General features: G+C 43.4%; 1 protein-coding gene across 1 annotated transcript in view; it reads left to right on the forward strand.

Annotated features, from left to right (window-relative positions):
• Positions 1 to 723: 723 nt before the first annotated feature.
• Positions 724 to 12,097, forward strand: part of DNAI3 (dynein axonemal intermediate chain 3) — a 76,024-nt gene continuing 64,650 nt past the window's right edge. The window contains exons 1-3 of the mRNA XM_062193423.1: positions 724 to 807; positions 8,599 to 8,694; positions 9,065 to 9,103. Of these exons, the coding sequence (XP_062049407.1) occupies positions 8,613 to 8,694; positions 9,065 to 9,103 (121 nt within the window). The 5' untranslated portion in view covers positions 724 to 807; positions 8,599 to 8,612. The remainder of the gene's footprint in view (positions 808 to 8,598; positions 8,695 to 9,064; positions 9,104 to 12,097) is intronic.

The following is a 12,097-nucleotide window of genomic DNA, read 5'->3' on the forward strand; positions in this document are numbered from 1 at the left end:
GTTGGGTGTAACAAAGTAATTCAGAGCGTTTACTGCAGACAATTGCAATCTTTATTAAATCCTGCCAGTTAACAAATTAGGCAGTTATAATTATTTGTTAAAGGAAGAGAGAGCTTCACTCCATGAATCCCACAGGACTCATAATCACAGATCCTTAGAGCAACAAAGGATTCAAACTTCTTCCCTGGAGACTCACCACTTTCAGTCTGAGTCAGACTCTGTACAGAAGTAATCTTGGCAGGAGGAAAATGGAACACATTAGCAGTTCTGGGATGCGCACGACACCCAACGGAAGCCCCTTCTATGGGCAGGTTCCCAGCAGGGCCCCAGCGGCCCGCCGCGGTAGGCAGCCAAGCCGCCCTAGGAGATCCGAGCACACTCGAATTCGGACCACACTCCGGAAGGAGGTAAGGTTGCGGTGGGAGCGACGCAGGGGCCGAGCCTGTTAGCCTGAGGTCAGACCCGCCACCACCACAAAACACTCAGGCGGCAAAACGCAAAACTTCCCTCGCAGGTTGGAAACAGCCTGTCGCGCGAGTCCCGCTGGATGATGTCACATCATGGTAACCAATCAAAAGCCTGCTCTGAAAGTGGCGTCCCGGGAGCGGTCCCTGTATTGGTGAGGATGCTTTGTCAATCTCAGCAGAGGCTTCGCTCTTTTCTCTTAGCAACGGTGGAGTCCTAGCAACAGCCGCGGAGAACTGCGGTTTGTGCAGTTGGGCGGTTTGTTTTTCTGAGGAGAGTCAGACGCTCATCTCCTGCTCTCGAAGGAGTTTTCTCCTGGGTATTGCAATTTATCATTACCAGGTAAGGGAAAGTGAATGGGAAAGGCGGTGTGGGAAACAGCTTTACTGCCTCTTTCAAAGGCCTTGGAACCCTCAATGAGCCCGTTGCAGTGAAGATAAAATGAATAAATAAATAATTTTTAAAAAGATTTATTTATTTATTTTAAGGTCAGAGTTACACAGAGAGAGAAGGAGAGGCAGAGAGAGAAAGAGAGAGAGAGAGAGAGAGAGAGGTCCTCCTTCTGCTGGTTCACTCCCCAGATGGCCAAAATGGCCAGAGCTGCGCTGATCCAAAGCCAGGAGCCAGGCACTTCTTCCAGGTCTCTCACATGGGCGCAGGGGCGCAGGGCTTGGGCCATTTTCTGCTGCTTTCCCAGGCCATAGCAGAGAGCTGGATCGGAAGTGGAGTAGCTGGGACTTGAACCAGTGCCTATATGGGATGCCGACACTGCAGGCAACGGCTTTACCAGCTACGCACAGTGCCAGCCCCATAAATAAATAATTTTTAAAACTACTTTCCCTGCTTTCAAAAGCTTCCAGCCTAGTCAGAGAGACAAAACCAACCAGGGCACAGTCAAGGAAACGGCATTTTAGAAATTTGAGAATGGTACTGTGTATTGTTCCGAGGTGGTACATGTCTATCACGTTGCTAGCACATGGTTGAAGCTTGGTAATTCATGAATGGATGAATATATGTAAAAGTGGCATGATCCGGGGTATCATCAGTACAGGTTGTCAAAGAAGATAAGGTCTGTATAGACTGAAATAAAGAGATGACTTCAGGACTGTAAAGAAAGGGCTGGAGCCAGACACAGGAAAATAAACCACCACTTGGGACACTTTGCATCCAGATGGGAGTACCGGGTTCCAATCCAACTTCCTGCTAATGTGCACTCTAGGAGGCGGCACGTGATGGCTCAAGTATGTAGGTCCCTGCCACCCATGTGGGAGACCCTCATAGAATTCCAGCTTCTGGCTTCAGCTTGGTCCAGCCCTGGCCGTGCAGCTATCTGGGGAGTGACCCAATGGATGGAAGGATGGAAGATAGCATTTCTTTCTCTCTTTCTCTCTTGCTCTCGCTCTCTCTTTCTCTCCCCTCCCCCCCCCCGCTTTGAAATAAATAAAAATAATTAAACATTTTTTTAAAAAGAATAAAGGGCTTTTGCAAAACATGAGAAAGATGAATGTGGGAACAGGAAGAACACAGAGTAAGGGATTCGTCATATTCCTTGAGTCTTTAGTTAATTTGCTGCTCAACACTTTCTCTCCCATCTGCAGGGTATGCTGAATGTTGAATAAATTTACAGCAATGTTTCGGGCAGCTCTCGAAGAGCCCTGGCCTGATTAACTATACACATTGTGATTGGAACTTGCCAGGGAGAAAAAGATCAGTTCAGCTTGAGTGAGGAAGTGAGGGGAGCTTTAGAGAGAAGGTCGTATTGGAGTTGCACCTTGAAAGAAGAGTAAGATTTAAGCAAGCAAAGAGAAGCAAGTGTGGTGTGGGGCAGGAGAGGTAGGAGGAAAGGAGATTCTCCAGATTGGAAGGGGAAGTGCTGGACTCTTTGAGAATGGACAGTAGCCCTATGAAGCTTCAGTAGAACTGGAAAGGTGGGTGTGGTAAAGCAGACCATGAAAGGTGTTGAAGGCCATACTTGCAAGCCGGGACTCTGTCCTGTTTTGCCAATTCCGGTCTGCAGGCCAGTAGTGCAAGACTGCCTAACAGCTGGTGCTTTTTAAAATGCAGGGTTTCAGGTTCACCTCAGACCTGCCGAACCAAAGTGAGTCCAGAAAATTTGCATTTCAGGTGAACTCTACTTCTGTGTTACTGGGGGCAAACACTATGGTGGAAAGTAGGAAGCCACAAAAGTCATTATGTAAGGAAGTAGTTTGATCAGATCTGCATTCTGGGAAGAGTTCCAAAGACTGGCCCTGTGGGAGAGTGTTCCGGTTAGCGCAGTGGCAGGGAGGCCAGTTAAGTGTTCCACGATCTAGGTCAGAGAGTGAGGTGAAGGGAATCTGTGAATTTTTAAAACTGCATGCTTATTTTTACTAACTGCCGATTGAAATGTACAGAATTAAGCCAGCTATTAGAATTAGCTAGGTCTTAGAATTAGCTAGGTCTTGCTATTTAATGTGTTAACAAAGAAGCATGTGAATTAATATATCATTTTTAGAAAATGTTATTAACCATATTTCAATAAAATCTGTCTCCCTTATAATCCCATGTTTTTATTCAATGAATGAGCTTCACAAGGCTGCCAAAGGGGTCATAACACATGGTAGCTTGTGAGCTCTGAGCTAGGATGACACGTCAAAGGCTGAACCAGAGGAGGCTGAGAGAACAGGGCTTGAAATTCAGGGGATGTTACAGAGGAAGAAGTGCTAGGGTAGCAGCTGCTTACATGAGTAAATATCTGATCTTGGGAAGAAGCAGAGATAAGTATGGAGCAGGGAAACATTTCAAACATGGTTGTCAGGGCCGGCACTGTGGTATAGTGGGTAAAGCCGCTGCCTGCAGTGCCATCATCTCATATGGGTGCCAGTTGAGTCCCTAGCTGCTCCTCTTCTGATCCAGCTCTCTGCTATGGCCTGGGGAAAGCAGTAGAAGATGGCCCAAGTCTTTGGGCCCCTGCACCCACGTGGGAGACCTAGAAGAAGCTCCTGGCTCCTGGCTTCAGATCGGCTCCGCTCCAGCCATTGCAGCCATTTGGGGAGTGAGCCAGTGGAAGGAAGACCTCTCTCTCTCTCTCTCTCTGCAACTTAGCCTTTCAAAAAATGTGTCGTGTGAAGATCTTTTCTGGTCATGTCTATGAGGAGTTCTAATTGCTTCTTGTACTTGGATGTTCCTTTCTGTCCCCAAATTGGGGAAATTTTCTGTTATTATTTCATTTAAAAGGCCTTTAATTCTTTCACTCTTTCCAGGCCATCAGGGGACTCCTAAAACCAATATGTTGGGTGGTCTGATAGTATCCTGTAGATTCCCAACAGTGCTTTTAGTTTCCTAATTTCTTCTTGTGTTTGTTTGACTGCATAATTTCTTGTGCTTTGTCTTCTAAGTTGGATATTCTTTCTTCTGCTTCACCAATTCTGTTGTTAAGGCTTTTCCACTGCATTTTTAAATTTATGCTATTGGAATTTCTTCATTTCTAAGATTTCATTTTGATTTCTCTTAAGATCTCAATTTTGTGGGTGAAATTTTCTTTCATTTCATGTATGGATTTCATTAGTTCGTGCATTTGCTTCTGGTTACTTCTAAGTAATACTATAATCAGTTTTTTGAATTCTGTTTCTGCATTTCTTCAGTCTCATCATTTTCACAATCTAGTATTGAAGTGTTGTGTTCTTTTTCAGGTGTCATGTTGTCTTATTCTTGTTTTTTGAGCTGGTGGAGATACTCATTGGTTTCCTCTTTGCTTTTTCACTGTGGTGGCTTTTATCTTTGACTATAGTAGTAGGGTTATTACTTGAAATTTACTATAAACTACTAAGCTTTGCCTCAAACACAAATACAATATAAGGTGGCTACTCTCAAAGTAATAATTTTCTTTCTGTTTTAACTTATCCAATCTGACCTCAGCTAATAAATTTTTCTACCTATGATGCCTAGCAACTTAGATGCTATGCTTTTTAATTAAGAGAGCTTAGAAATCTCTAAAGGCCAATGAGAACAACCTGGTCTTTCTTTACCCTCAGTCAATGGTCAATACTTTAGACACAGAAGTTAATTAGTGTTTATGAAAGTAGTAAATGCAGCATGCATTTTCTGTGTGTTCTAGTTTTTCCCCTAACTTTCCATTGGAAATTTGTCTTTGATTCCCCCGAAAATCAGAAATTCTACTAAATTACTCTCAGATCATTTAATAGCAGTATTTGAAAAGAACTGAATGCATATTTACTTTGACTATTTTGAGGGATAATTGTGTTAAGCCAAAACCTTTATACAAGCCTAATACTAGGAACCCATCCTCATCCCTGGGAAGTGTGGATATATTACAGTGCATTGGCAGAGAGGTATTAAGGTCACAGATGAAACTAAGGTTGCTAATCAACTGACACTGAAACTTGGAGATGAGGGCAGGTGTTGTATTTTCGCAGATCAAGGATACCGTGTGGGACCCCTGCATCCCATTTTGGAGTGCGGGTTCTAGATCTGACTACTCTGCTTCCTATCTAGTTTTCTGTTAATGCCCCTGGGAAAGCAATGGAAGGTGGCTTAAGTATTTGGCGCCCTCCACCCGAGGAGGCTTGGATGCAGTTCTAGCTTCCTGGTTTCAGTGTAGCCCAGCCCCAGCTGTTGTGGGTATTTGGGGAGTAAATTTGCAGCTCTCTGTTGCTCTCGCTCTCTGTGTCACTTTGCCTTTCAAATAAATAAATAAAAATAGGAAATGATCCTGGATTGTATGGTAGGTCTACTGTAATCACATGGGCCCCTGAAAGTAGAAGAGGGAGAAAGAAGATCAGAGCATCCTGTGTGGAAGGACTTGGACCATCCTTGCTGGCTGTGAAGATACACAAAGGGGCTCCAAGCCAAGAAATGCTAGTGGCCCCTAGAGACTGGAAAAGGCAGGGAGCCGGGTTGGCACTGTGGCATAGTAGGCCTGTGGTGCCAGACCATCCTTTATGGATCCCGGTTTGTGTCCCAGCTGCTCCTCTCCATCCAGCTCTCTTCTTATGACCTGGAAAAGCAGTAGAAGATGGCCCGAGTGCTTGGGCCCCTGCACTCACATGGGAGACCCAGAGGAGACTCCTGGCTCTTGGCTTTGGATTGCGCCCAGCTCTGGCTGTTGCCGCCATTTGGGGAGTAAACCAGTGAATGGAAGACCTTTGTCTCTGTCTCTCCTTCTCTCTCTCTGTAACTCTACCTATCAAACAAATAAATAAAAATCTTAAATAAAAAAACAAGCAGGGATCAGCTTCTTCCTTAGAGCCCCAGAAAGGAAGGAACATAACCCTGCTTGACTGCTCGATTTTAGCCCAGTGAGACCCATGTCAGACTTCTGAACTACATAGATGGAAGATAGTAACTCTTCCTTAAAATTATTTTAAGTTACTATATTGTGACATAGCAATAGCATACTAATACAGCTTGCATACTAGTTATTCCACAGGCCATCAGGCGAAAACCTTTTGTTCCAGCTGGACTATCATGGACTGAGATTGACAGAGAGAAAGGGAGACCAAGGAGTCATTCACTCCATGTATATCCACTGTACAACTATGGATGTTACAGCAATGGGACAGAAAACACAATATCTATCTCACAGAGTTTACAGTTCAGATTGAGACCTAGCTTCAGACGTTTCCTTTTAAACCTGCTCCTCCCATGGGATTCCTATTTCAGTAAATGATTACCCATGCTTTCAGTTCCTTACACAGACTTCATTGAAGTCATCCTTCATCCCTTCCTTTCTCTCAGGTCCTACTTCCATATCATCAACAAGCCTAGTACTTATAAAATATGAGGGTACTTCAAAAAATTCAAGAAAAAAATATAATTAAAAAGAAGTCTTTATTTTCCTACAAAAAAAAGAAATTAATGATACAGTTTTTTTTTTAAGATTTTATGTATTTGCAAAGCGGAATTACAGAGGCTAAGGTAGAGAGAAAGAGAAAGAGGTCTTCCATCCGCTGGTTCTCTCCCCATATGGCCACAGTGGCTGGAGCTGGGCCAATCCGAAGCCAGGGTCTTCTTCCAGAACTCCCATGTGGGTTCAGGGGCCCAAAGATTTGAGCCATCTTCCACTGCTTTCCCAGGCCATAGCAGAGGGCTGGATCAGAAGTGGAGCAGCCAAAACTCAAACCAGCGCCCATATGGGATGCCAGCACTGCAGGCAGTGGCTTTACCTGCTGTGCCAAAGTTTTGGCCCCAGATACAGTTTTTCATAATATGCATTTTCATAAACGTTTTGAAAACTACTCATACACATGGCTTTCAAATGCTTTTACATCAAAATAAACATAATTTTATTCCATTTCCATAAACTTTTTGAAATACCCTCATACACCAAGAATCCCATCACTTTCTCCATCCCACTCTTACCTCCCCAACCTAGGCGACCACCATCTCCCCCATGGGTTACTGAACGTTTCTTGATTGGATTCCCTGCTATAGCCTCTTCCTTAATGCAATCTTTGCTCAACACATACTGACCCTTAAAGTGTGAGTTAGTGAACACTTGTCCTAGAGGTTGAGAGGCCTGTATCCCAGATCAGAGTACCTTACTTAGGTTCCCAGCTCTGCTCCTGACTCCAACTGGCTCAAGTCATTGCCTTCCTGCCACCCACTTGGGACATTCGGATTTCATTCTTAGTTCCTAGAAATTGCACCCAGAGGGATGTTGAGGAATTTGAGATTTGAGGCATGAACCAGTAGATTAGAGATATCTCTCCCTCCCTGAACCAACCAACCTCCCTCCCTCCCTCCCTCCCTCCCTCTCTCTCTGCCTATCAAGTTAAAAAAGAAAAAGTGAATCAAGCGAAGTAAAGTTACTTCTGAACTCCAAACCATCCAATAGCTCCCACCTCATTCAGAGTGAAAGATCTTTGTATGAGGCCTAGCCCCCTAGTGGTACATTATATAATTGTTCCCAACTGTTACTTCCCTTTTTTGTTTTTTAACTTTTTTTAAAATTTTACTTAAGTTATACAAGTTTCATGTATTTCATAGATACAGATTTAGGAATTAGTGACAACACTTCCCCCCCTCCCCAACCTCTCTCCCGCTCACACTCCAACCCTTCCTTCTCCTCCCTCTCTCACTCCCACTCTTAATTTTTACAAAAATCTATTTTCAGTTTACTTAATTATTGTATAGTTAACCCTACACTAAGTAAAAGAGTTCAATAAATAGTATGAAGGAAAAGAAAAACCAAAATACTGTTCCTCAACGAAAGAGACAAGGGCTAGAAACAATCATCAAATCTCAAAATATCTGTTTCACTCCAATACATTACATTGTACTGGAAACCATTATACTTAGTGAAATAAGCCAGTTCCCCAAAGACAGATATCATATGTTTTCCCCGATCTGAGGTAATTAATAGAGTAACTGAGATAAGCAGTCTGAGGTGATGGAGTTGATGCTGATGAAGCAATTCCATGACGTCCTCACAACGACCTTATGAGGTGGATGTTATTCTTATTCACATTAAACAAAGGAATAAACAGAGATTTGGAGAAGGCAGTCATTTGCTCAGGATAATTCAGCCGGTCAATAGTAGAATCTGTCTTTAAAACTTGCTGCTGACACTATTCAATTCACGCGTGACCCTCTTGGAGATGACAAGAATTTGAGGTCATAGTGATGATCTTGACCAGTGCTCTATATCCTGTCAAAGTTGATGAACAGGTCCACAGATGTCTTTCAGAAACATTCTCTGACAGCAGAAATGGGGCTTTAGTGGTTACATGTTCACATGCTAAGACATAAGCACGATTTGAATTATGTTAATGTAAAACTCATGTATATGTGTGTGTATGTGTGTGTGTGTTTTCCTTATGGGTCTGTCTCTCCCAGTGGGCTGTAAGCACCTGTTGGGGAGCTCAGCAAAGGCCTGGAGTGGGACCTCCAGTCTTCCATCATGCTTCTGCAGCGGGGCCTTGGCTGAAGGCTGACACGCTGGCAGATCACCCCAGCTTGTGCATCAGCCCAGTGGAACGATGAGGTCTTCTCAGGGAGCTGCTTGTCCCAGTGAACCTTCCGTCCCAGAACACTCATTCTATTGGCAATACATATTCTTATGTTTACTAAGTGACAATGTTTACTATCTGAAACTAAACCAGAGTTTACTAATGATATTACCTCTTTACGCAGCCTAAGTCAGAATCATGGCTCCAAAAACTCCACGAGCAAAGAGCCCAAGTGGCAAAAAAAAGTTAAGAGGCAAACGACGCAAGCAAGTCTTACCTGGTAGGATTAGTTTTCATTCAGTGGGGTTTTTTTGGACAAAAATTAGCAGGCTAAGTGATCATGGGTTTATATATCAAATAAAATGAAATATTTTAAATAAGTTAAATATATGGGCTTTAATTTCACTTCTGATTTATTTCAATATCAAATTCCACATAATGAATGCCATAGCACATACATTGCTAACAGATAACTGTGAGAAAGTCAGTTGTTCATATTTTCTCTACTTAATTCTTCCTGAGATAGTTTAATTCTTCGTTGCATATTTGTATTTATGTTTTGTGTGTTGAGGTTTGCTAAAATATAATATACTTAGAGATAAATACTTGATTCAAAAATGTAAGTTTGATATCATTTCATTATATTCTAGTTCATGAAGAAGAGGAGCCAATAAATATGGAGAACGTGGGTAAGTGGAAGCACAATTTAAAATTTACAACTCTAGTTCTATGACATTTTAATGTACAATAAGCAAGCAAGAATACTTCAAATTGAAGTGATCAATCAAAAATACTATGGCTAAAATCACACCATGTCATTTAGAAAGGACAGATTTTATTTATTTATTTATTTTTTGACAGGCAGAGTGGACAGTGAGAGAGAGAGACAGAGAGAAAGGTCTTCCTTTTTGCCGTTGGTTCACCCTCCAATGGCCGCTGCGGTTGGCGCGCTGCGGCCGGCGCACCGCGCCGATCCGATGGCAGGAGCCAGGTGCTTCTCCTGGTCTCCCATGGGGTGCAGGGCCCAAGGACTTGGGCCATCCTCCACTGCCTTCCCTGGCCACAGCAGAGAGCTGGCCTGGAAGAGGGGCAACCGGGACAGGATCGGTGCCCTGACCGGGACTAGAACCCGGTGTGCCGGCGCCGCAAGGCGGAGGATTAGCCTAGTGAGCCGCAGCGCCGGCCAGAAAGGACAGATTTTAAAGAAATGATGAAAAAGAAGAGTAGAAAAGAGTATTTCTTTTGTTTTTGAAAATTTATTTGTTTATTTGAAAGGCAGAGAGAGAGAGTGAGAAATCTTCCATTGGCTGATTCACTCTCCAAATGACCACAATGGCCCGGGCTGGACAAGGCTGAAGCCAAGAGCCTGGAACTCCATCCAGGTCTCCTGAGTGGTGGTACGAAGTCAAGCACTTGGGCCATTCTTCACTGCCTTCCCAGGAACATTAGCAGGGAGCTAGATTGGAAAGAGAGCAGCCAGGTCAGACCATCTCTGATACAGGATGTCAGTGTCACAGGCCAACAGCTTAACATACTTTTTCATAATGCCAGCCCAGAAGAATTTCAAACTGAGAAACAGACTTGAACTAAACAGTCTCCTAAAGATCCATTGTATGATTATGGAAAAAACATTTTGTAGTGATAAATTGTTGTCAGTCTGAAATTTATTACTTTTATCAAAGTATTTTTCAAACTCTGGCTCACAGGCAATATTTATCTGTACTTTGTGTTAAGATTCCACTATTTCAGGGAAAGGGGTTGATTTTCAGGCTAATGAATTTAGAGCATCAAGCTAATATCATTCTATCTTTCAAAGGTTAAATAACCTTATTACAACAGGACTTATTTTTAGGGGGTTTTAGAGGAGGACCCTCTCTTAGGAGTTGATATCTTTTTAAAAAATATTTATTTTATTTATTTGAAAGTCAGAATTATAGAGAGAGAGGGAGAAATAGAGCTCTTCCACCTGCTAGTTCACTCTCCAAATGGTTGCAAGAGCCAGGGCTGGGCCAGGCCCAAAGCCAGGAGCCAGGAGCTTCTTCTGTGTCTCCCACATGGGTACAGGGTCCCAAGGATTTGGGGCCATCCTCTCCTACTTTCCAGGCACATTAGCAGGGAGCTGGATTGGAAGTGGAGCAGCCAGGACACAAACAGGCACCCATGGCATCCATATGTGGTGCTGGTGCTGCAGACCGCAGCTTAACATGCTACAACAGTGCCAGTATCAGAATTGATATCTTAGATGAAGATTTTGGTTTCTAATCATATAGGGTGGGGGAAAACTTGTGGTATTTACAGAAGGGTGAAGCCATATGATTTATATTTTTTAAAGAGTCACCCTGGCTGCTCTGTTGAGAACCGAAAGGGCCAGGACAGAAGTGGGAGACATTCGAAAGCTATTGCAGCCATGCAGGAGAGACATGGTGATGGGTCATGCTGGTATGGTAGAAGGGATGGAAGTGTGGCACGTGCCAACAGCAATCAGCCCTGTTATCACCCAGCATAGTGCCTGCAGCAGGGAACACTGCTCAATAAATATTGAATTAGTGAATGCCCCACTCAGAAACCTGGGTTTCATCCTTGATTTCTGACCTCCTCAATACTGCCCCACCCCTATTCAAACCACCCCAACTCCCATCAATTCTACCTCTAAATTAGATCTCAAACCCATGTGCACCTGCTACCTTAATCCCTCCCTCATTTACATTCATCCCTAAGCCTTCTAACTGATACCATGGCTTGCACTCGGCCTCCTTCAATCCATTCCACACAGAGCAGCATGAAAGCATCTCTTTCCTGCCTAACTTCCTCATGGCCTTTCTTTGCCATTGTGAACTCCTCACAGTGGTCCTGGCTCTGCCTTCTCTGAATGTCTGCTCTTTCTCTCCCTCTGCCTATTTATAACCCATAAGTCTTGCTTAGCATAGAACATTCCAAAGATATTCCTGCCTCGGGATCTTTGCTGTTGCTGTTCCTGATGCCTGGAAAGATCTTGTAGATCTATCTCTTTATTATTGAAATCTGGACTCCAATCCCACCTCCTCAAGAGTTTCCTTCACCTCTGTGTCATCTATTGTTCTATTCAATTATCTTCATCGCAGTACAAATTCTGAAGGTAAAGTACCTCAGTGCTCATTATTCATGGATCTTCTACAAAGTTGCTTTGAATATTGAATTAGCCAACACTGAACTATGGATGCTAGAGAAAACCCAGGGTTAGGTTCCTGCAAGCCTCTGATCACAATATTTTCATCAACCAGTCATTATAAAACCTTCTTTTATGTGTACTTCTGCATAAAGACTCCTTATTTAATATCTACTGTTGACTCACTAACATTGGACTCATGGGGCCAGCATTGTGGCACAGTGGTTAAGCCGCCACCTGCAATATAGAGCCAGTTTGAGTCCCAACTGCTCCACTTCTAATGCAGCTCCCTGCCAATGCACCTGAGAAAGCAGTGGAATATGCTCCAATTCCTTGGGTCTCTGCACCCAGGCAGGAGACCTGGATAGAATTCCAGACCTCTAGTTTTGGCTTGGCCCAGCCACGGCTGTTGCAGCCATTTGGGGAGTGAACCAGTGGATGGAAGATTGATCTCTCTTCTCTGCTTTTCAAATAAATTAATCAATCTTAAAAAAAAAAAAAAAACAACTGAGCTGGTGACCAATAGCACCTTAACTCA

This window comes from Lepus europaeus, chromosome 5 (assembly GCF_033115175.1).
Source record: "Lepus europaeus isolate LE1 chromosome 5, mLepTim1.pri, whole genome shotgun sequence".
Lineage (NCBI taxonomy): Eukaryota > Metazoa > Chordata > Mammalia > Lagomorpha > Leporidae > Lepus > Lepus europaeus.